A 24680-nucleotide genomic window follows, 5' to 3' on the forward strand; every position below is an offset into this window, starting at 1 on the left:
AGAGAAACCACTGTGCCCTCAGAGGATTTTTGACTTCTGAGTCTGTGTTTGCATCCCTCCAGGTGATGATAATGGGAAGAAGGCCAACAACCCCAACCACTGTAACTGCATCATAGACCAAATCTTCACAGGCGGACTGCAGTCTGATGTTACCTGTCAAGTCTGCCAGTAAGTTTTTTCTGGTTCTGAACTCTGATTTGTATCTGCACACCCTCCAGTGCAACGATGTGCTGAATCTTTTCTTTCTTGAATACCAATAAAATACCAGCAAAATTCCAGCGAGACAAGAACTGTTGAAATAACAGTATCAGCTAAATGCAATCCGTAGCCAGTGAACTATCATATATTAAGACATACCAAAAAAGCTACCTGGAAAGTACTACAGGCTTAGGGACATAAAGGTTTTACTGGTCTGTGGAAAGTTGTTCTTCCCCAGGTTCATGGGGAAAAGACTTCCAAGATCCCTTTGGGTTTGAAAGTATGTAGTTGCCGCTACAGTTGAAGAAAATTCTGATACGCAACCATATTTTCCCACAGTTAGGAGCCTCACATACCACCAGGAGAGGCTTCAAAGCGGCTGATATCTAATGTAATTTCGGGTACCAGCAAATGAATGTTTTACAAGAGCAAGGAAAAATGCATTCGTTCTTCTACTCTGTGTACTGGAGCAAGTTGACTTCTCTTTCAAGATGTTTGGTGTTGCCATAGTGCTGAAGTCAGGGTTCTTGTTTTTTGTTCCATCATGAATTCTTCATAATTACGCACGCTGTCCTGCAGATGGACTGTTGCGCTGTGCTTGTTTGAATCTGCTTTTATTCTCAGCTTCCTGGAGAGATTTGCGGGAGATTTACTGTAAGGAAAACATATGAAACTTTGTTCTTTGCCTGGTAGAGCCAGAGAATCCTTACATGATATAATGAAAAGCTTGATATGTTATGACACAATATTAGCATTGATGAAACTTCAACAAAAGGAGTTTTCTTTTGAAAATTGACAACTTTTGCATAAAGGAAGCTGGAAAAAAGGCAGAACGTTGTAGGCTTAATGAGCTTGCAGAGTGAAAGACACTAGTTGTAGAGGAAGAGAGAACTCAAAAAAATCAGCATAATGAGTACAAACAGAATGCTTCCAAATTAGGACCTTAGACCCCGAAGTTCTGGAGTTCTCTTAAAAATGTAAATGTTGGAAGGAAAGATTTGAGTCAATACAAGTTAAAATTTTTAGTTGCTTTTTCCGTAGTCTAGCTGTTGGCTTGTCTTCAGCTGTCTTGTAGAGAAATCTGATCAGCAACATACGCTGCTTCTTGATGCAATTATTCTTTGGCTTCTCAAATTCCAAATGCCGTAGGAGATACTAATATGAACTGCAAAGCTTCATTCAGTGCACTACTGTATAGCAAAAGTATCTGGCACTCTACTGAAGTAGCCATAAGCACCATCTTCCCTGTCTTGACCAGCAAGCCATGCTTCTAAACTAGTTGGATTGCATGTAGCTATCATAGGCGTTATGTACTGGTTTGTACTGGTCAGTAGTCCAACCAGTACCTCTATCTCTGAGTAACCCTGCTTGTTCAGTGAACAAACTCCAGTGAGTGGGAGAACATACTAAATGCATATATTTTGCATTAAGTACATCACATATGTTTCCTAAAACACATGGCTTTTAAATATTCCGAAAGAGTCAGTTTTGGGAGAACCCTCTGGAGCAACTGTATTTTCTATCGTCTTTGAGTGCCCTCTAGGGGTGATGTAGATCCCATGGTTCTTCAAAGTGTCTGGTGTGCACCCTAAAGGGAGAGAGACTGTTAATTTTACTTCCTTTAAACGTGTATTAAACTCTTTTTCTTTTTCGTAGTGGCGTTTCCACAACGATAGACCCGTTTTGGGACATCAGTTTGGATTTGCCAGGTTCTTCCACCCCGTTCTGGCCACTGAGTCCGGGGAGTGATGGCAGTGTCGTAAATGGGGAAAGCCATGTATCAGGCACCACCACTCTCACAGACTGCTTGCGAAGGTATGAAATGAGACAAATACAATTTTGGTGGGTTAAAAAGATTTTGGCTTCGTTCTGTTCTCCAGGTGACACTGAACAGTGGGAGTAAGTGATGCTTTGTCATGGCATGATCCCGAAACAGCATTTTTATACTTTTTTTTTTTTTGCGTAAGAGAAAATGAGAAGGCAAAGAAGGCTCAGAGCAACAGTAAGCCTAACCATAAGCAATCAAAACCAGTAGCCACGCAATGCAAAAAGAAAACAAATTTTACATTGGCTGCTGCCCGGCAGTATGGTTCTAAATGATCCAAACCACTAGCGTCCATTTCTGTATTCTTGGTTATGTCAGCTAAGCAAGCACATAAAGACCTCACAATGCATTTAATATTTATCTAATTTATAACACCAAGCATGAATCTGATTTTGCTCTAAGCAGAACTGAGGGTCAGCTACTGCCAGCTCTGTTGTGGGGATGGCATTAAGAATTAAAGGAGTGGAGCTTTCAAAAAGAAAAGATAATTCTGAGCCGGAAACTTGGGCATCTTGGGAACGGGTAATGAGGGAACGTTATGGCTTCATATACAGTTAACTTGGATTTTTTAGCAGACCTGAAAGTCATTCTCTTGTGGTAAATGCAGATACTTGTCAAAGATATTTGTCTGAGGAAGAAGTTACCTGTAGCCTGGAGCAAAGCTAATCCTCCTGAAATAAAAAATCCATAGCCTCTGACATCTGTTTTCTAACCCTCTTGATACTTTTAAGATCAGTATTTTTAAGAAAACAAGGGAATTGGTACAAATGAGAAATTGCTGATGCAAGAATGCATCAAGAGGCAAAACTGATTGAATTCTAGCGATTTTCTTCGACATGGGGATTAGTAGAATCAGAGAGAGATGATGATGGGGAAGAAAAAAAAGCCAGGTTCAAAGATACTCTGAAAGAGTATGGATTTTGGAAAGAAGTTGAACACTAATGGATAAAGAGTATGGGTCTAGGTTTTTACCCAAAAGTTAGCAAACAGGTTGAATATTAGATTCAGACAAGGAGAGTATGTGGTTTCATGTCAATCAGTGTGGCCATGCAGCTTGAAGCTGGCTTGGAAAAGGAGGGATTGAACAGGAATATGACAAAACCCAGAAAGGTGTAGGCACTCCTAAACAACAGTAACAACAAAGATAGAAGTGAATTTATTACAGACTTAAGAAAAAAAATCAAAAAGCAGAAAACAGTACATAGGCTAGGAAAAGGAAATAGTGTTAAACAGGAGGGGAGACCAAGAGGCTGTGATGATCACTTAATGTAGAGGCCACATAAACAGAAGGGTAATGTTGGTGGCAAGCTGATACCATGTTGCCCTCACATTGCTGAGTGTGTGTGTTAATGTAAAACGTTCAATTATATTTCAGAGTATTTAATCTCAAAAATCCTAGTTGTAGAGCAGCTTCTGGAGAGATGATCATTTGTCCTGTGGAAGGCTAAGCTTGGAGATGACTTAGCAGTCCACCCCACTAGCCTTCTTGGTGCCTACAGTCTCTGAAAGAGAGCCACGTTTTTCTTTAATCTGTTGTGAGAACGCAGAGGCAGTATATTTTCTCTTAAGCAGTTCCCTATTCTGTAATAGCCTCTCCCTATAGCTCCCTTGAGTAGTTCAGTCTGAAAATTTTAAAAGAGATTTCCTAGTTGTCAACACTTGGGTTTTCTTGGAAGATACTGTATTTTGAAAAGAACTTTGTGTTTACAGCCCTTTCCATCTCAGAGCTTTGATCCTAGCCCTGGAGGGCTACAAGGTGGAAGAGTGTCCTGCAGACAGCATGCAGCTGAGCACAGAAGTTGTGTCATCTTGCTTCAGAACTTCCACATCAATGTTTTTGGTTTTGAAAACAAAAGATCTTTGCTTTCTGCATGAAAAGTAGCTGTCCTGTTGTAGGGGATGAACAAACATTTAGCTCCTTTCTCAGACATTGATGCGTTTCAGCACAATGTTCCCAAGAAGAGCGATGATAAATGTCAGATTTGGATATCTGACCCATAGCACTTTATGTCATTGCAGGCGTTGGGTTTTTTCAAAATGACACTTAAAAGCCATGAGCTCTGTCTCTTGTGGGTCCAGTGACCCAGAAGTAAATGAAATGTTTTCAGCATGTGTGGAAAAGCATCTGATTGTTTTGTGCATCCCTTTTGCTTTTTAATGTTTCTTTCAGGTTTACAAGGCCAGAACATCTAGGAAGCAGTGCCAAAATCAAATGTAGTGGTTGCCATAGCTACCAGGAATCCACCAAACAACTCACTATGAAGAAGTTACCCATTGTGGCCTGTTTTCATCTCAAAGTAAGTTCACAGGGGGCAGTCAGAGCAGAGGAAGTGCGTTCCTCTCTGAGAGGATGAGCTAAATTCCTGGACATATCTTCTGGATTTCACTGAACTAATCTTTTATGATATGAAATTAATATAAAGAACAGCTTGCATGCCCAGCTAGATTTTCTATTAAGATAGTATTATGTTATCTATAATGTAGCTTTGCAGTATGTCTGTGGAAACCTAAAACCCCAGAATCTAGAAACGTAGTGGAAGGCTAGTACAATACTTGAACGAGCATAGAAACCAATCTCCAATCATTCATGGTAAAAATTTTTACCCGACACTTCTACTGGAAGAGTGCCACAGAGGAGCTCTGCGTTGAAGGAAAAGCATTAAAAAGTTACTAGTTGCAGTGGAGAAGGCTTCTTCTATCTTCCCAATGGTAATGTAATTTCCAGCCTTTCCAATCCAGATTGTCAGGTGCAATGATGAGAGGTAATGTCATAGTTGGTGCCCTCAGATATTTAGTCCTGTACAATTTATAGCTTAAACATAAAGTGTGTGACTGGTGCGAAGTAGGCAGCTATCGCAGAAGGTGAAGGTCATTCTGCGTCAAGAGGCAAAAGGGTCCTCGAAAAGTGATGCCACAGGCCTCTATAGAAGCAGCCACCGTAGTAATTTAACTGCATCTTCGATCTGCTTGAGCTTTTCAGATGCAGACCTCTAAGGTCTTGAGTGTCTCCTGGGACAGAATGATAGTCCTGTCATTTCTGGGCAGCAACTGATGGTCACTGGCCTCAGCTTTTACTATGACCAGTGTTTCAAGAAACTGCTTATCTGATGATGATACTAGTGTCACATAAGCTAAATGAAGGAAAATGGCATATTACCTATGGCCATGATGACTGGAAACAGATTTTAAACTTGCAGCCTATGTGCTGTGTACAAATTAAGGCTTGTGGTGCTTCTCTTTCCACTTCTGGAATGGTGAACTGAAAGAACACATGCTCCAGCCTTTAGCTCCAGAGACTTTGTTCAGTTGTTCAATTCTGGTGGACGGTTTCTAGGCTTTGAACTTCAGTAAAACACCTGGGTGACTTCAATAGTGTTGGAATTAGACCTTTATCTTGTAGCTGTCATGGCAAAGTGCGTGCCGAACGTTGCTGTAGCATGTAAGCAGGTTTTTTGGCTTATTTTCCAGTAGTCCTCTAACCTAGGCCAGTACGTTCATAGTGGAAAATCTATTAATCCATGTAACTATAGTGTCATGGTCTCACTGAGCAAGTCACGGACTGTTTTCTAGCAATGATTGTAGCTTGGAATTGTTAAATTGCATAGCAACTCCATATCTAGCATAGCAGCAATTTAAGTTTTCAAATTCTGGCTTGTACAGAAGCTTGTTAATGAAATGCAGAGATCTTGACACGAAAACAGAATGCCACAGGAAGGTCTGTATTCATGAGAAAAGATTGATTCTGTTTTCTACTGGAAAAGGTGCTACAGGTGGAAAGAATTCCATCTCTTGTAATCATAGGTCTTTTCAGACTGTTTGGGACAATCATACCTTCAGATGCTCACCCCCATACACACCAGCAATTCTTCAGTTGCATCTGGAGTATTAACCAAGATGATACGCAGTGTTACATGCCAAAGAAAGTAGCCTGGCTGGAATAGATGGTAGCATGGTTCCTTTGTTCTGCTTTGGCTGTTTGCGGTCCTCCTGAAGAGTATTCTTGCATGACTGACTTGAGGTTTCAGGAGTGCTTGGATGGCTGCTTGGCCTTTGGGGGGAGTTTTGGGGGTGCTGGGTGCTTGGTTTTTTTTGTTGGCAAGACAATACCTAGGTGATTCTGCTCTTTGAGGAAGGCGATGTGAATGTGCTCAGTCCCTTCCCTTCACTCAGTTCAGTATTTGTGTTACCCAGAATGATGGAAGATTTTTTTGAAAATAAATTACTTTCCCTAAGTGATTGTGTTGTCCTGTCCATGCAAAATGCAAATTTCATTTCATGTGTTAACGCAAGAAAGAAACACAAAAGATAAGAATTGCAGAAGTCTTAGCTTTTCATGTCTGGATCTGTTGCTAGGGAATTGTTACGGCACCACAATTGGAAAATAATTAACTTGAAGTGTAAATAGAGCAGAATTTCTGAGAAATGGGGAGAGAAGCTGCCTTTAAATAGAAACTCATTCATCTCTTTCTGGTATTTGTTCCTGTTTCCATTTAATGTTCAATTGAGAAGATGAGGAGAGGATGGTGGATACTGCAGGCTCCTTTTGGCGAAGGGACAAGGCTTTTTTATTATCATATTCCATTTTTGCCTTAATTTGAATTGGTATTCCTGTGTAGGCTTGACTCCTGTCACTTGAGATGATTGGATGGGTGGATTAAGCGTGTGAATCTGATGCCAAGTTTCCATTGTCACCAGTTCTGTGGCTGGTGTAGGCAGCAGCCGTACATTTGAATAGTGCGTCGCACAAACACTGGTTTGGGTAAAGGCTGTGCGTGCTCTCTCTGTTTAATATATTTTTTTCTTAATGTCAGTTGGGAATAAGTTTCTATGTATAGATATTAAAGTAAAGACTCTAATTAATACCGTATCCTCCCCCCAGCCCCCGTTGGCAGAAGTGAGTTACCACTTAGATGGGGGTTCCCAGCCTAAATAGTTGGTAGAAAAAAATCTGCGGATGTCCCTCGATACTGACTGCTAATATGCTTTAATGTTACTGTTCCTAAGACATTTATACAAGACAGAAAAGTTAGCCTTTCTCTAAAGAAAAAACAATTCTTCCATTTTGTCTCCAGCGGTTTGAACACTCAGCCAAACTGAGGCGAAAGATCACTACGTATGTCTCGTTTCCGCTGGAGCTGGACATGACACCATTCATGGCTTCCAGGTGTGTACCAACAAAATCCCCCAAAGACATGGCCAGAACTGTTTACCGGTTCATACATGTGCATCATGAAACATGGAACATCATTGAATCAAGGTTATAGAACAGTATGTATAATGATATTTCTGCTGTGAGCTTCTCCTTGAAATGTACATCTTTTCAAAACCTAATTTTTAGATAAATTTTTAGGTTTTGTGTGCCAGAAAAAGCTTTATATTTCAGCATTTCTTTTTTTTTTTTTTTATTAATGTGTGTTATGTTTCTGGTTGCATGTTAAATGTATAGACTCGGATCCATCGTGCCTTCAGATCTCTGCTTTGGTCCCATCCCCTGAGTGGTCACCTACCAGTATCTTGTGTGATTAGGCAGGCTAGACATAACTTAATGCCTAACCTAGTCGTTCTGAAGTTATAAAACTCCTTCCTCTTCATTCCTGCACACACGCAAAGCCCGGGGGCTTTTGTTTTTATAGGTTCAACTTCTATTTAGAGAATGCTGCAAGAAGAAAAAGCATAGTCCAAATTAAAATAGGTATTTCTAATTGATATTTAAACAGTAAGACCTTTCCCACATCCCAGGTTTGTAAGAGGCATGACATTTGTATAACTATACCTTTACGAAAGGAATTTGATTAGCTCACATAACAAGTATTTGTCAGGTATTCCATTCAAATATAAAAAAGGATATTCAGATTTAATTTATATCTGAAGCAATGCAGAAAGCCCCAAAACATGGCATCTCTTCACACAGGGGGCTGTATTTGATGCTGAAATTTTACTACCAATTTCAAGCTTGCCACCCCCCTGCCCTGAAGAAAAGTAGATGCTTCTGCTAGGAGAGAAAGGAGGGCCCCGAAGCTCTGTCAAATAGTGATGTATCAAGAATATATGGCTTATTCCAGTATATTCTGGAGATTTTGAGACTTCTGTGTTCCTCTGTGCTGAATTCTCCCTGGATAGAGCAGGCTCTGCTGATGAAAGGTATCAAGCATAATGGAATATAGATGGGATAATCAGCAGGCATAACTCAGTAATCTGAATTTCATCGGCTATGAAATCAACAGCATAATCCTGTTGCTACTGTCAAAACACAAAATGAATTTACAAGTCAGAGCCAGGATGATTGACCCATCACAGGATAAAGGATTGATGTAATTAGATATTTTTCCAGTTTTAAAATACAAATCTTTTCTTAACCTGTTTTTAGGCTTTTTGGATAGGACATTTGACATAAACAAATCTGTATTTGCAGCACTGAAGCCTTGACCAGGAGGAAAAACGGTGTCTCTTATGTAGCATTGCTGCAAGAACAAATAAAGCATCTTTAGCATCCTAATCAGCAGCGCTTCTCTGCTGCTAAGCAGCATTGTGCTTTTGAATAAGGATCTGGATTTGGCAAACAGGCTGTGTCAGTTAAAACCTATTTCCTCGGTTTGGGAAGCCACTGCTTTAAGTGACTGGATTTTTGTGTGTATGTGTGTTGCAGTAAAGAGAGCAGAATGAACGGGCAGTACCAGCAGCCGACGGATAGTCTAAACAATGATAATAAGTAAGTGGTACATTCTGTGACTCCTATTGTGAAAGGTAGTTGGCTTCTAGGAGGAGATGCTCCGCTGTGTATGCTGCGGTGCAAAGGGCATTACCCAATCTGACAGCACAGTGAGTCTGAACTGTTGCAAAAGAAAGCTTCGTTCACTGCAGTTGCCTACCGTTTTGTGGCTTTGTGGCAGCTGACTGTCAGATCTGAAGGTGATAACCCCAGCAATTGGTCCATGTGGAAAATTAAAAGCGATGGGTATTTCCTTTTAAATAATCCTAATTCTATTGCAGTAGCGAAGGGAGTTCCAGAGGACTGAAAGAAAGTTTATAGAACACTGACACTCAAAGTCCCAAGTAGATGACCCCAGCAATTCTGGATTCTCTTGGGCAGGTATTCATTCCAGTCGGCATAAATGATGGGCTGATACGGGACTTGCTCAAGGATGTAAAGGGAGTGTAAATGAAACCAACATCCATAGCTTTGTGGGAATACAGGTGGTCACACAAACCTTACTTTTTTTTTTTTAAATGAGTTTACAAGTTAAAAAAACCTTGTTCATGTGCTGATGTGTATTTAAATTCTTCCGGGCACTTCATTTGGCACTACAAAGTTTCATTAAGAAACTGGAATCACACAATAAACAGATTTTAAAACCAGCTAACCAGGTCTCAGTGCAGTTGTCATAGGAGCAGATACCAGGCAGGTGTTACGTGTGGCCCATAGCAATTTACTGATGAGATTTATGGTGTTTAAAGTGTTAGCAAAGAAAACAGCTGATCAGTGTTGAGGTTTGCAATGACTTAAGTTGGAGAAGCTGTTAACAATGAAGAGGATTAATGAGAGCAGAGGCACCTGAGCTGCTTAGTAGCTGGATGCAGGTAAGCAGCTGGGGCAATTCTAGAGTCCTCCATGTAGGACCAAGGGGTGGTGTCCGTCCTGGTTGGATTGCAGGACTCCACTAGCAAGAGGGTGACTTTATAAATCAGTGGCTCTGTAAACCGTCAGCTGAATAGGCACCTTGTTGTGGCACTACTGTGTCAAAAGAGCTCCATGGATTTTGAATGTAAGTAGGACATATCAAGTGAGATTAGAGAGATTATTTTACCATTGTGCAGCTGTGTTTTTATCCCAGTTTGGGGATAGCATTTTAAGAAAGAGTTAGTGGAGAACATTTGAAAAAGAGCCACAAGTATATTTAAGACTGGAAACAAAATCTTAAGTTAGAACAAAAGAGCCAAGGACTTCAGTCTTCTTTTTAAGAAAAGAAAAGGGGAAAAAAGTTAAGAGCAACTTGATTAGCTTATCGGTACACCTTTCTTTGGAACAGAGATGTGTCTGCTAGTCTTCAGGCTAGCAGGCAAATGTGCACCAGCATCTGAAAGCTGGAAGTCGAGGCTGAATATATTCAGTATTTCAAAATAGGTACAGATTTTCCAGATTAAGGACAACTAAACAGTACAGCAATTTATCACTAGAAAGAGTGAAGATTAGCTATAATTAAGACTACCTCCTTCCCCATCCCTCAAATGCCTTTTTCTGTTTCACTGGAGTAACTGATTCAGGGAAATAGAATGTCAGACTAGATAGTGGTCCTCTTCAGGAATGCAGCAATATTGATCTATTTTAGAAGAAAAATCTTTGCTAGCCAGTATTGGTGAAGCTGATGGGTGTCATCAGACTGCAGTGCTGCAGTAATAGCAAAACAGAAAAAGGAAAATGTGCTTCTTTTCCCTGGGCAAGGATGCCCTCTTCCCGGTTAATGTTGAGAGCTGGTGGTTTATTGCTATACGTGTTTATGAACACAGGCTTCTGTCTAAAATGTCCGTTGTTTTTCTGCTTTTGATCCACTTATTAACTCTTCTCTGTACCAGGTATTCCTTGTTTGCAGTAGTTAATCACCAGGGAACCTTGGAGAGTGGGCACTATACCAGCTTCATCCGGCAGCACAAGGACCAGTGGTTCAAGTGTGATGATGCCATTATCACCAAGGCTAGCATTAAGGATGTGCTAGACAGTGAAGGGTAAGTTGTGAACTGGAAAGGGGAAAGGAAGGGAAACTTTGACCTTTATTGGGGTTTCCTTCCTTTCAGTTAAAAGACCCTTTCATCATAGAGAAGGCTTAATATTTCTCTCTTTGGCTATCTAATGCCTCTGTGTATATATTAGTGCTTCAGAATGTTGTGTTACTATCCAGGATTTGTTGAAGGAAGAAGAGGGAGAGGGGAAGGACAAGGGACATCACTTGACTCTGCAGTGTCTGTAGCTGGTGCTCATTTCCAAATTCTTGCTTGCTAATGGAAGGGATTCTGAAAACCAAAGGGGTATGATCATCCAGTGGAGGAGCAGTATTTACCTCCGTGACACAATCCAGGCTGTCTGCAAAACCTTTGGATTACTGTGAGAGTAAAAGATTTGAAGAAAAGCCATTAAGAAAATACTGTGAACCAGAGTGGTAAGGTTTTATGGGAGGCAAGAGTAGAATAGGAGCTGGTTTTTAGCTCCTGGCTTTAAACTGATTTCAGAGTGACGTTACAGCTTCAGGTATTTGCATAGACAAGTACTGGGTGTGCAGAGCAGTAGCTTGCAAGGGAAGCATCTCTGTGTTCTCATCTGAGGGATGCATTGGGCACTGATACGTGTTTCGAGAGTAAGGTCACTGGTAATCTGAAGTCTTCATGTTTTGCATTTTCAACTATGGGCTTGGTACTGGAAAGATAAGCCTTTATTGTTGTTTCAATTTTTCCTGACATTTCCATGTATTGCTGTAGGCACAGATGCTCAATTTGTAATTTTTGTAACAGATTTTTCCCCTTTTTTCGTTTCTTGAACTTCAACCAGGAAGTAAAAAAAAAATCTGTCTTGTAATAGCCGAATTTTAGTGTTAAATGATACGACAAGGTGACTTCTGCTTTGAGGTCAACAGAAAAATGAATTTGTGTTTCTTCAGTGACAAGTGGCTAGCTCTGGCCCTGGGACAGGGTATGTCTGTGGAAGAAACTGCCATGGGCAAGGAGGAGAGGATACACTTTGCAACTGGTGCCCATCCCTGTCATTAAAGGCTGGTCTGAGCTCCGATCCACTTTCCCTGGTTCAGATAAAAGCTGACACTAAGTAGATCTGCATTGTGTAGGGGAAGCTCCATAGGGCGTGAGATGGAAAGATAGTAATTGGAAAGTCTCAAAAGTGCTTTGAAGCGTTCTAAGGAGAGTCACACAGTGAGTGTGTCGGGGTGTATGGCGTGGCAAGAGTCCGCAGGCGTGAGTCTGCTTCCCCTGACATATAGCTGCTTCAGGGCTGGGCTCTGTTATGTAGCAGCACACATAAGGTAATTAAGGACAGGAAGAATTTCATCCTATTAAAACACCAGATTTGAGTACAGATTGAGACATTAGATATTTGATTGGGACACATGGGCCTTCACCCACATGCCTGATTCTTTGTTTTGCTCCTGTTAACAGGAAATGGCAGGCAGTGTGCGATAATCCCAAGTGTCTGATGCTTTGGTAATGTCACTCTAAAGCAACAGTTGCATCTTCAAAGCACCTCTTGTATTTTGTGTCAGGATAGTGTTAAATGAATACTGCCTGTCTGGGCACCAACATGGCCCAGTCTTGTGGAGCTTTCAGGTTCGAAGTGGATTGTACCACAAGAGGGTTTGGCTGCTTGATGTACACTTGTTCTGTTTCCTGAGTTGCTGTTAAAACGATGTGAGCTGGCTTCCCTCCTCCTCATCCACGGTTACTGTTGGGAACTGGCATGTCCCTGGAATTCCTTCCAATTTAAAAGAAAACCGAAATTAATAGTTCTCATTTTTTATGATCGCATCAATAGAAATACTAATTTGCTCTGACATGTAGCAGAACACTGAAGCTGTACCTCTTTCTTGCAGATATTTGCTGTTCTATCACAAACAGTTCCTGGAGTATGAATAGCCTTATCCAGCAGCTTGTCAGATATAAACAAGGAAGAAAATAAGCAAGCCTTCTGAATCGACACACAAACCTACCTGAAATGAAAAGACCCATTAAAAAACAACTAGCACTGAGCTGAAACAGGACCTACTTGACACTGACTCAAAGCCTGGCGGAGTAAGAAATGAACAATGTTCGACGTGTATGCAGTCCCGCAAGGACAGAAAGGGGGGAAAAAAAGAGGCTACAGTCAGTCACTTAACAGAGGAAATATAAAATGAAAGGAATGCTCTGGGTGGGGGAAATGGGAGCAGAGGAGTCCGGGCGCTGGTACATCTCCTATGTTCCTCCAAAATGTGTGTGGGAAGGCAAGGGGTTATACCCTCATCTCCATAAAGCATCTTCTCCATTTGGTGCTTCAGCTCCAACGACCAATCATATAACAGTTAAAAATTAAAAATCCAAGCCCATTTTTTATGCATATGGGTCTGAAAGCAGTAGAGTGGAGGAGGAGGAGGGGATGACACAACTAAAGGACTTTGCAAGTATCTTTTTATTTGTGAATTTTAGTTATTAAATAAATACAGTATGAAACTATTAGGCTCTTTTTTTTCCAACAACCGTAAAAGAAATCCTGGATTGCGGAACTGAAGCTACAGTACTAAGAAAGGTTTTCAAGCATGCCTGCTTGCACAGGTAATGGTTAATGCCATCGGACTGCTCATCAAAAGCATCGGCACAGATTCTTTTCTGTTTGAGCCCTTTTTTGTTTTGTTTTCTATAAATAGCTATTTTCTTAATTTTTTTCCTTTTATTCCCTTTTTTCACGAGAATGAAATTCATAAATGCAACCATCAGTAAAAATTAATGAATTGGCGTGTTTATACTGTAAGAGTGGTCTTGGTTCTTTTTTTAAACCTTGTGAATAAGTTTGAATTTTCTCAAAACTGCTTGTTTTCTTGTTGCTGCTTTTGGTTTGGTTGGTTTTTTCCCCCCCTGCAGCCTTCCGAAGGCGTGTGTATGACACTTGAGAGAACCTCGGCATTGACAAATGTACCATCTGTTAGAAACGGTTGCTGCTGGGGGCAGCATTGAGCGGTGGATCTGCTGCTATTGAGCACTTCTGCAGTGCACTCGGGTTTTAAGTAAACAACACATTTTCCTGGTATGTGCTAGGCTGGTATTGGTTCCTTGTATCCTCCCACATGGATTAACTCCTCACACGCTCTCCTCCTCCTTGCAGAATCAACAGCCTCCATATCGGTGTCCTTAGCTTGCAGCAGTTAGTGCACCAGCTTATTCTTGCTTTGTCACAAACGCAGTTTTGCTCCTTTTCTCCCCCTCTGTGGCTTTGGTGGCTTGTCCAGACACCAGCAGCAACCGCTTGTGTGCGGTGTCTTGCTCTCGGGAGGCCGGGCTGTGGATTGAATTGCAGCCTGTGAGAGAAACCATTCAGAACAGAGAGCTGAAAAGAGCAAAACCAGCTTTGTTTTCCCCTCCTTACTGGAACCTGCAGAGAGCTATGCGTAAGAGTTGGGCACAGTGTAAATTGGTGCAAGAGTCACACCAAAAAGGTCATTAAGCTCAGTGTATGCATCCAGACAGCCATTCTTTGACTTTACCAGTGTGGTTAAAAATGTGGATGGGTTTAACCTTTTAGATTCTGTGCTAGTAACGAGTTACAGCTGTCTAGCCTGCCCGAGACAGAGGTGGAAAATGGTCTGAAAGAGAAGCAATAGGAGGAACATAAGGGAAAGGAGTTTGTTTGCTTTTTAAATAAGCATCTTACGAGAGCAGCTGAACAAAAAGGCAGTGGAATTGCATTTGCTTTGTACACAAACTGGAAAATTAAAAGGCAGTTCTGTACATCAGGAGGTTTCTATGACAGTTTGCAATAGGGAAGGAAGAAGGGACAGCTAATTGAAGCACCTTGAATATCAAATCAGACATAGAAAATGCGTGTGGGAGTTACCTAGGCAGCCCGAGCTCTGCAGAGGTGATGGCGTACTCAGGTTTTGTAACCTGTCTTTCCCCATTGTCATGCTTGAAATAATTTTCAGTTGTAATTGGGTGCTGCAAGATTTAACCTGAGCATTCTTGTCACCAGTGAAAAATGGCTGGCAAACTGCAGATGCACGGTGCACACGCGGGAAGGGGCCCCCTCCCTCCCCGAACCGGCACGGTATGGTGCAGATGCTTGACAACGCTTTCTGCTACCTTTTAATAATGCAGCGAGCTTGCAGAGGAAGACAAGAATCAGGCGTTTATTATCCCCAGGGCTGCTGCAGTTGGCGTCCCCACCGTGTCCTGCTGCCGGAGGAGGACTGCCACCGCGCGGCAGATGGCTTTGGCGGTGGCACGATGCCTTTGCTTTGTGGTGCTGAGGGCTGAGCCTTGGGCTGCTGCTTTTGGATGCCGGAGCCTGAACAAATGAATTCTGTTTTCCACTAGCACCGAAGCTAATGCAGTCTGCTTTGTTAATCCTTTAGAAACAAATCGTTTAGGGCTGAGGCCAGCCATCTGGGTGGGGGAAATGGGAGCAGAGGAGTCCGGGCGCTGGTACATCTCCTATGTTCCTCCAAAATGTGTGTGGGAAGGCAAGGGGTTATACCCTCATCTCCATAAAGCATCTTCTCCATTTGGTGCTTCAGCTCCAACGACCAATCATATAACAGTTAAAAATTAAGAATCCAAGCCCATTTTTTATGCATATGGGTCTGAAAGCAGTAGAGTGGAGGAGGAGGGGATATGTCGTCCCCCCCACCCATCTGAAGCTGGTGAAGAGGGCTGTGCTCTGTGCAACTGCACTGGTGCAGATGGCTTTTGGTGGGAGATTTCAGTGCTCTGCTACTGGTTTCAAAAGCAGAATTCCTGGTGTATTAAAAGGTCTTACTCTGTTCTTCCCCCTGCCATCCCACCCCGTGTGCCTCCCTGAATCATACCAGGCGTGCTGCTATTTCCAGCCACAGTAAACCGGCACAGGTTGCTAGAGGAGGAGAGAGCATTTTCCTTCTTCCTCTAAAGATGGGAGAGCAGCTGCTGTCACACGAGCACCGCTATCCCTCATGCTGCTGCTTCTCAAACAGCCTTCTCTCAGCCCTCATCTCTTCAGAAGCAGCCGTGCAGCTTGTCCGCAGGGTTTATTCCCTGCAGAACCGGGAGGTTTCTCCTGCGCAGAACTGTCTTAATGTTGCCTTTAGGAAAGCGCCGACTGCAAAACGCCTGGCTGCGCAGCGAGGTGCTAACGAATGGCTGGTGGTGAAGTTGTGCCTCCCTCGTGCTGGCAGACAGCGAGAGGCTGCCTCCTCCGCCAGCAGTGACTGTGCTGCCTCAGCTGCTGACCCTCTTCATTTTGGGGAGCGGTTTGGGGGTGACTTGTTTATTCTGAGGTTTAGATTTCTGTTGGCACAGCTTCGTCTGCTGTGAGGAAGCATCTGCAGGAATGGCTGAAATGAGAGTGGTGCGACGCCGGCTCGCGTTGGAGTGTGTGTTCTGCTATCTAGCAGCAATGAGCCCAGCTCTACCTGGGGCACAAAAATAGCTAGACAGTGGGTTTAGGTGTAATATTTTCTTGTCCCTCAGCCACTAGACTAGAGATGAAGCTTTACTTGATGCTGGCGCCTAATGAAAACCTGAGCAAAAGCAGAAATGGGAGAATGGGTAAAACCCCCAGGTGGATGCTTTTGCTCAAAATCTGTGCCCTTAATGCCCTGTAGTTTAACTCGGGCCAGCTGTGAGTGCTTGTGCCCCAGAGTCACAATGTCCCTCTAACACTCAGCGATGTTCCCAGCTACGCTTCTGCAGAGCTGTTGGCCAGTGGCTGCAAATGCCATACCAAAACCATCGATTCCTCTTGGTTCTCCAGCACCTACGGGTTGCAGCTGGGACCCTATATATTATTCTCACTGCTGATTTGTTCGAGTTGCTCCATGTTACCTTTTATACGCTGCTAACAGTGGTCATGTGCCCTCCCCTCCTCCAGGGAGTATCTGTGAGGGTGAGGAATGCTCCCCTCTGCCGTATGGAGGCTGGAGAGAAGGACTTGGCTTCTGATGAGTGTTTTGCCCCGTTTCTGGGGCACCAGCCCACATGGTGATGAGAGAGACAGCCCCAGCCCAACTGGAGCATTCCTAAAAGCTTTCTCGTTTGAATAGTTGATGCCTCTTGGTCCTCAGGAGATGCCCTGAGTGCAAAGCTGGTGGCATGTGTTCAGTTATTTCTATCCTATTTTTAAATAAGGTTCTGAATCTCCTTGCACTGGGCCCCATAGCGTGGCCGTGGGCTCCCGTGGGTGACAAGCGCCTGTCCCCGGAGGTGACACATGAATGTTCACAGGGTGCTGGAGCTGGGCTGAAGCTGTGCGTCCCCAGTGCTGCCCGCAGGAGCTCTGTGCTGGGAAGGGGCAGCGTGACGAGGCACCGTGGCTGCTCGTGAGGGTTTTGCTTCTCCTGGAGCCCTGTCCTTGCTGGGAAGGGCTGGGGCAGAGGGGCTGGGGACTTTCCCAGCCCTGGTGCCTGGGGGACCTGCTGGTGCTGCCTCAGGGTAAGTGCAGACCCCCTTCACCCTAGCACTGTATCCGGCTCCAGGGCACCAACGTAAGGAGGACACGGACCTGCTGGAGCGAGCCCAGAGGCGGCCATGGAGATGCTCAGAGGGCTGGGGCACCTCTCCTGTGGACACAGGCTGACAGAGTCGGGGCTGTTCAGCCTGGAGAAGAGCAGGCTCCGGGGGGACCTCACAGCAGCTTCCAGGGCCTGAAGGGGCCCACAGGAAAGCTGGGGAGGGGCTTTGGACAGGGGCATGCAGTGACAGGACAAGGGGTGATGGCTTTAAGCTGAAAGAGGGCAGATTTAGATCAGCTATCAGGAAGAAATCCTTCCCTGTGAGAGCGGCGAGGCGCTGGCCCAGGCTGCCCAGAGCAGCTGTGGGTGCCCCATCCCTGGCAGGGCTCAGGGCCAGGCTGGACGGGGCTGGGGGCACCCTGGGCTGGGGGGAGGGGTCCCTGCCCACTGTGGGGGGGTGGAACTAGGTGGTCTTTAAGGTCCCTTCAGCCCAAACCCTTCTGTGATTTGCCCGGGAAGGCTGTGGGGAGGGGAAGCAGAAGGGGCAAAGCCAGCTCTTCCAGGGGTGGGGGGGCCCAGCCTGAGCGGGGGGTCACGCTGCTGGGGAGGTGTGGTGGGAGTGGAGGACATCAGGGTGCAGGAGGCAGAGGGGGAGCGGGGCAGAGGGCAGGAGCGGAGCTGAAGGACAGACCAAGAGGCTTGGCAAGGGTCAGCGCCAAGAGGAGCCTGAGGGAGAGCAGGGGCAGGGCTGGGGGAGGCCGAGGAGGAGCGCGAGGGTGAGCAGGAGCAGAGGGTGAGCAAGAACACAAGCGAGGGCTCTTGGGGAGACCGAAGGGTGTGGGAGATGAAAGGCAGAGCAAGACGAGATGCCAAAAGGTGGTGGGAGGGCAAGGAGGAGTAAGGCTGAGCTAGAAGGGAAGGCAAGAGGCTGGGAGAAGCTGCAGATTAGCCTGTGTGAAGGTGCCCAGCCGGGGCTGAGCGGGGGCAGAGGCTGAGGGAGAGCTGGGGGCTCTGTGTGAGCGTAGGCCAAGGCGGCGCGTGGGGCTGAAAGGCTTCGGAGCTTTGGGGAGCGGGGATGCCCCAGGGCCTGGGGCTGTGGTGTGGGGGGCGGTGGGGCAGGCGGCCGGGGAGCAGAGTCCCCAGGAGGGAAGGGCAGGAGCTAAGGCCATGGGAGATGGTGTTGGGGAGGGGGAGGCTGCGTGAGGGGAGACGCCAAAAGGGTCTTCAGGCTGAGGGAGCAGGAGGCAGGGAGGGTGAGTGCAGGAGGCCGTGGGGCTCACGGACTGAGGGGGTGGAGGTGGCGGGGGGGGGGGGGGGGGGCCCGCGGGGGCAGGCCCAGCTCGTGGCCGGGGTGCTGCCGGTTGCTCTCCATGCACACGGGTAGGCCCTTGCTCTCCCCATCGCGCTGTGAGCCGGTGGCCTTCAGGGTCACCCGTTGTGTTCAGGACGCCCACCTGAGTAAAACAAGATTTGCATTTTGCAAATGCCCATTTTCTCCCCTCGGATGCAAATGCAGCACAATGCAAACCCACCCCCTGGGCTGCTGTCGGAGTGGGACTTTGCTAAAGAGAGGGAGGAGATGAGAGGCAACGCACACGGATAACGGGCTGGAGAACTGTCAGGTTGGCTCCTGGAGCAACTCAAGATGGCAAAGCTTTGGCCCATGCGCCAGCTATTGGACCAACGCATGAGCTCTTAGTCCTCACCTTAAACCACCTCTTGCACTTTCTTATTCTAATGGGGACGTTCAGACCTTTCTGCTTGGTGGCCGGACATCACTCATGGCACCATTGTCACGGTCCCCCTCAAGTGGTGCCTTCTGTAGTGGTAAGAATATGTTGACATTTAAAGAAATACATAATATGAAGGGGACAGTCTGTTGTAACTATCTGCTCATGCTTTCTCCTGCTGTCTCCCAGCACCAATTTCTGCATATTTTGACTCATGTTTATTCTTCAAAGTTTGAAGCTCTAGTTTGAGAAATTGGAGGGGATGAGCTCCTACCAGGAGTGGCTTCTCACCAAGCAAAAAATTCCTACACTCTCCTTTAGTGGAAATGAGAACTTCAGGTTACATGTTGAAACCCATATTTTTCCATAGTAGCTTTCAAAGCCAGGGCTGATAAAAATCTTCCCTTAAAGCAGCTCTGTCTCTAGCTGGTTCATCACTTTTACCAGCTTTTTTGGGTAACCTAGACCAGACATACATAAATTCAGTCTTTTAGAAAGTTCTCAGCCTTGGGTGAGTCTTTGCATTAAACTCGCTTCCACTGGGGATTTTGGTGCCTGTCCCAGCGCCTCCCATGCAGCATCATGTCCTGCCACAAGGCCAAGCCTCGCCATCACACGTAACATCTCCTGCCCTCCCAAGCTGGCAGCGGAGCTTTCCACATAGTGTCTTCCCAAATAGTCTGTCCTGTGAAGAAATTTCTGTTAAAGTCAGAAAACACGCCACACTTGAGAATACCGCAGTGGCATTCAGTGGTCATTATAACCTCTGTGAGTAAGTCCTTGGGTCTGAGTCCATGTTTGAGATTCTTATAGCTCTGCTTGTAAATGGCTTCTGTTACACGGTAGAGTTTTCGAGCAGGGAAAGGTGTGCTCTCCATGGGGACTGGTGGACACCACAGTCTGGTCCTGGCTCTGCATCAACACCCTTTGCAGAGACAAAGTGATGCTGATGGTGGAACCAGGATGAAAAGCCCCTGCAAGACATCGCTCCCAATGACGGGGATGCACAGAGGGGTCTGCAGAGGTCAAGGCGGAGGATGAAGATACTGCTAAATGGGAAGCAACTTCTATCACTGGGAGTGCACAAGAATAATGAGAATTTCTTTTCCTGATTCAAATTAAACAGCACTGTCTGTAGCCTACAGCCCTGGGCAAAGGCTGGGCCAGGTCCACTGGTCCTGGTAGAAGCTGTTACAGTCACTGGGAACGGAGGGTGAAGCAGCTGTGTTTTGGGGGCAGAGGGAGCATCCCTCCTTTCTGATCCTGTGCAGGAACATTCGCTGCAGTCATGCCATGGGCGTCTTTTCTTGTGAAGGAGAACATATGATTTTGAAGTGACCATCGTCAGGGCTGGGAACGGCCCCAGCACTTCCCATGCTGCATATCCCGGTGTGAGAGGGAGCAGCTCTTTCCCCTATGTGATAGGAGGTGCCGTGGCATGGTTTGGTCTCTTGTACAGCGGAGCCATGTCCAGGGAAGCAGAAGCCACAGGTTTCCATTGGCTCTGGGACCCTGCTGCCAGTGGATCCATCACCAACACTGCCTGCTTCCACCAGATGATCTGTAAGTAAACTATGTGTATTAGCTTAAGGGGTTTTAGGAGTACCTTTTACAAAAGAAATGCTCTGTACTGCTACACAAGAGCCTATAAAGAGCTGCTCCTGGAATGGGAGAGGACACCCCCCTCCCACCTCTTTGATAAAGCCCCCGGCACTCTGTGTTGTATGTAATGCATTGCCTACACGCTCGCACTCAGTCCTGCCAGGAGAGAGCTGAGGGGGAAACTGGGAAGCGCCTTGAACAGGGATGCTGGAGGTTTAGCACTAAAGAAATTACAATATTTATAACCTTATATGTAAATTATCTTCTAATTAAACACTACTTTTGTAGCACACGCAAATGTGATGGCGCAGCGTGGTGTGAGGCTCCAGAGCTGCAGTCAGCACAGCGTGGCAGGCTGGCTGCCCGCAGGACCCACAGCACTCCGCAGGCTGGACGCTGGCTGTGAAGGGCTCAGCTGTGTCATCTGAGGCCCGAGAAGCAAGGTTAGACTAGGAGTATTAAAGAGGACACAGTAAATCTCTTTGAACCTGGCAGCTTCTCTTAAAAGCAAGCATTCAATGCCACCGTGTCCTTTGGCCACAGCAGACAGGAATGGCTTGAATTACCGTTCTGCTGGAGAGTGGCTCCAAGTGACACACCAGCTCATGGGCTTTCTCTCTGTGATTTTTGACATCCAGTGTGACTGGCTCTGAGGTGCACATATGTGAACATCTACGTGTATGCATAAATAGGTAAGTAGACAATTGTTTTTGTAAAGGCAGGGGAGGAGAGGAGGAGGGAGAATACAAACATCTCTATGTTGGCTTACTCCATGTTATCCTTTCCCTGTCTTTGCGCTAAGGAGGAAAGACTTGCAAAGCCCCTCTGGCTCCCGAGCTAAAACTCTGGTGTTTGATCCTGCAAGGGAATTCAGCTGCCCAGCTGCATCCTTTGCCCATTTGAAGGAGCAAGTAGCTAGTGGTACCGGGCTTCTCGCCAGGCAGCAGCTTGCCCCAGTGCAGCCCCAGTTGCTGCAGTTGCCGTGGAAGCCCTGGGGCCTGTGGTGCATTTTGGAAGAGGATCGGCTTTTTGCAACTCCCCTGCCTGCGGCTGGGCTGCCCCTCAGCCTGGGGCTGGAGACTGGAGAGCTGGTGTTGATGCTGCTGCTCCAGCCCCTGCATGGCAGGGGGAAGCTGTGCCTGTGGCTTTGCAGAGTGACCGAGGCGGGGGTTACGGCGGAGAACCGGGGCACAGGAGCCCAGTCCTGCCCCTCTTCCAGGCTCAGACTGAACCGCACAGCATGTCACCAGCTTTACTTTTCCTCCCTACCCTTGTGAGCTGGCCCTGCTTTATGTCCGTCCCAGCCGTACCTGGGAGCCTGTCCACCACACGCTCCCCATCCTCCCCCAGTCCTCCCAGCACTCACCTTTGGAGGAGTCCTCCCTGCGGTGGCAGGTCCCCGCGCTGGCTTGGCAGGAGACCACCTCTCCCTTCCTGCGCAGGTGGGTCCAGCCCAGGAGCAGGAAGCAGACGAGGGCACAGAGGCAGAGGCCCAGCAGCAGGTACACCACCAGCCACGGCTCCTGCTCCATGCACGACTTCGGCTCCAGCACAGCCACTGGTGGCGAGGCCGTGACCAGGGTGGCCGGCGGAGCAGGGGTGGCCCCCAGGGCACCCGCTGTGGGGCAGGCAGAGAGGGGTGTGCTTAGAAACCCTTCAGGTACGTGCTTCACGCTACTGAATTTGTGATAAGGGAAGTGCTAATAGCACTTGTGCGCTCTGCTTGGAAAGAATTTGCAAGCAGCTATGCATCGCCTCCGCTTGCTTGCGTTTCTTTCCTGTGCCGAGGTTGACGAGAACCCTCCCCACATCCCATTCCCACCCTCCTCCCTTCTCCTCTCCAGTGATCGCATCTCAACCCCAGTGTGGGACTTGTGGATGGCAGGGAGAACCCTCCTGCTTCCATCCCCCTGCCCCGAGGGCTGGAGGCGACTCAGCAAAGTGGGAAACTGCAACGGCCGACCCTGCCCCGGCTGGTGGGGCGAGGGACGGGTGTGCAAGTCACTGACACGCAGAAGGGGAAACACGCCCCGTGATGGAGAAGACGTGAGAGGGACGGGGGGGCCTGGTTTGCTCTTCCCTGGTCCCAGTGAAACGGCAGCACGAGATCGCAACCCCCCAGGACAAAGCAGAGAGGATTTGCTGCCCCTTCCCTCGCCTCGGTCCCATAACCTGGCCCCTCCTCCAGCCCAGCCCCGGGGGTCCTGCCCCACATCCCGGCTCCACCTGCCCCCAGGCGCAGCCTTACCTTCGCAGGACGGGGCACACTGCTTTGGGTGCTGCCCGCAGACCATGGTGCAGTTGATGCAGTTGTTCAGGAGCTTGTCATAGTAGAAGCCGGCTTTCCTGTTGCAGTCCATGGACTCTGCGGGAGGGGAGCGAGGTGAACGCGGTGCCCTGAGCACGTCCTCCTCCCCTGTCAGTTGAGCACAAGGCTCCCACACCACGGGCCTCCCACCACCCCGGGCACCTGGGTTTGTGCGAGGACGAGCCCGCGGCTGCTCCGAACAAGGTCGCAGCTCCAACGGGCGCCGGGTGAGACCTGCACGCTGCTGTGAGTGCTGACAGCGGCCCCAGCGCTGGCAGGGTGACAGATCCGCAGGTTTTGAGGTGGTGTTTGGCTCTATGAGGAATGCTGGGGAAAGGCGAGGAGGGGACGATGCGCAGCCAGACGTATGCAGCTGTACCCACCTGTGGCACGGAGCTCCGGGTTGCTGCTCTTAGAGCTGCCGCTGCCCTGCAGTTTGCGCGGGTTCTTGGGACACACCAAAACCTGCCCGAGCACTGGCTCAGCACTCCGGGGATGGCATCTCCTCTCCTCAACAGGGAGGCGTGACTTGTCACTGCATGCAGCTGCGGTGCAGGGCTGGGTCCCCTGTGCCCTGGGACAGGGTGCAACGGTCCCAGACAGCGGCTCGATGGGGAGGGAAGGGGCCATGCACAGGGCTGTGTACAGGCTTTGGGTGCAAAGTACATCGTGTCTCTTCTCCTCCTGACCTGTTACCACTACACCTTGATGCCTGCCCCACACAGGGCTCACAGGTACAGCCGTGCAAAGCTACAGCTTGAGTTTGTCATTATCCACATCGACTGAACCTGCTGTATCTCAAGGCATGGCCTTTGGAGGGTGGGGTGTCACTGCTGGGGGGATATGAGTGTTGGTGCAGCTCTGGGAAGGCTCCCAGTGACCCCCAAAAGGAGCAGTGCAGAGATGTGCATCAAGCACTGGCACAGGCTGCCCGGGGGGGGTGTGGAGTCACCATCCCTGGAGGTGTTTAAAAAATGCATAATGCGGTGCTTAGGGACACAGTTTGGTGATGGACTCGGCAGTGTTGGGTTAATGGTTGGACTTGGTGATCTCAAAGGTCTTTTCCAGCCTAAATGCTTCTATGATTCTGTGTGGGCAACTGGATCCTGGTCCGTGCTGAGCTGTTGCCAGACACCGCTGGGAAGCTCTCACGTTCTCCGGCGTTTTTGGCTCAGAGCTCTGTTAAGCTGAGCTGGCTCGGAGCCTGCCTTGTAGTTCATCCCAGCGCCTGATCCCCCTTCCCAGCTTGGCCCCATCGCTTGGCGCGCAGCCCAAGGGCAGCCCCGCAGCCGGGTGCCCAGCACTCACCGCACAGCGCAGCACACCTCCTCACTGTGGGCCGGCCGCATACAAGGCTGCAGGGGATGCACTGGCAAACGAGGGTGTCCCAGTACTGCTGGTCGGTGCAGTTGTTCATGGCATCCCGCCCGACGTGTGTCCCATCCATGGCTGCAGAATGAGAGGCCAGTGGATATGGGGTGGCCATCACCGGGCTGCCCTGTGGCACCCCGTCCCTTCGCTAGGGCTGGGACCCCTGCCAGGGGGACACCCGCCTGTGCCCCACCTCTCTGGTCCTAGCCGTGGGCAGGAGCCTATGGCCAAACCTGCTTCAGGCTTGGCAAGCTCTTCAAATTATAACCCTCCAGGAGCGTGTCCTGTGCCAGTCCCAGGGGCTTACAGGTGGTCCTGTGCTGTGCCCTGTGGGTCTGGGGACACATGCATCTGCCCGCAGGGGTAAGAGCAGTGGGAGCCGTTCCTGTCTTTACATGCTTTTCTGAAAATAACAGAAACACGACCAGAATGACTACTGGGAACATCTTCTGAAACAATTTTGAATTCTGGAA

The 24680-nt window shown here is 47.5% G+C and overlaps 2 protein-coding genes across 5 annotated transcripts in view; one reads left to right on the forward strand and one right to left on the reverse strand.

The window, feature by feature from the left end:
* USP22 (ubiquitin specific peptidase 22) overlaps nucleotides 1–13231 on the forward strand; it is a 110832-nt gene extending 97601 nt beyond the window's left edge. For all 4 annotated transcript variants that reach the window (XM_040593596.1, XM_040593595.1, XM_040593593.1 and 1 more), the window contains 7 exons: nucleotides 63–168; nucleotides 1855–2013; nucleotides 4194–4320; nucleotides 7096–7187; nucleotides 8670–8732; nucleotides 10595–10744; nucleotides 12613–13231. In XM_040593596.1, the coding sequence (XP_040449530.1) occupies nucleotides 63–168; nucleotides 1855–2013; nucleotides 4194–4320; nucleotides 7096–7187; nucleotides 8670–8732; nucleotides 10595–10744; nucleotides 12613–12655 (740 nt within the window). In that variant the 3' untranslated portion in view covers nucleotides 12656–13231. The remainder of the gene's footprint in view (nucleotides 1–62; nucleotides 169–1854; nucleotides 2014–4193; nucleotides 4321–7095; nucleotides 7188–8669; nucleotides 8733–10594; nucleotides 10745–12612) is intronic.
* A 5961-nt stretch (nucleotides 13232–19192) lies between these two features.
* TNFRSF13B (TNF receptor superfamily member 13B) lies at nucleotides 19193–24283 on the reverse strand. The gene is made up of 4 exons (XM_040592375.1): nucleotides 24145–24283; nucleotides 22777–22893; nucleotides 21895–22146; nucleotides 19193–20487 (listed from the first exon to the last, which is right to left on the reverse strand). Exons 1-4 carry the CDS (start codon nucleotides 24281–24283, stop codon nucleotides 20213–20215), a joined length of 783 nt encoding a protein of 260 aa, XP_040448309.1. The 3' UTR covers nucleotides 19193–20212.
* Nucleotides 24284–24680: the final 397 nt, after the last annotated feature.

The sequence above is a fragment of the Falco naumanni genome, chromosome 4 (genome assembly GCF_017639655.2).
Source record: "Falco naumanni isolate bFalNau1 chromosome 4, bFalNau1.pat, whole genome shotgun sequence".
NCBI classification, from domain to species: Eukaryota; Metazoa; Chordata; class Aves; order Falconiformes; family Falconidae; genus Falco; species Falco naumanni.

Coding starts and splice junctions, on each gene's coding strand:
- TNFRSF13B (XM_040592375.1), bottom strand. CDS start 24,283: ATGGATGGGACACACGTCGGGCGGGATGCCATGAACAACTGCACCGAC. Junction 22,894..24,144: donor GAGGTGTGCTGCGCTGTGCG/GTGAGTGCTGGG, acceptor CCCCTCCCGCAG/AGTCCATGGACTGCAACAGG. Junction 20,488..21,894: donor CAGGGAGGACTCCTCCAAAG/GTGAGTGCTGGG, acceptor GTTTACTTACAG/ATCATCTGGTGGAAGCAGGC.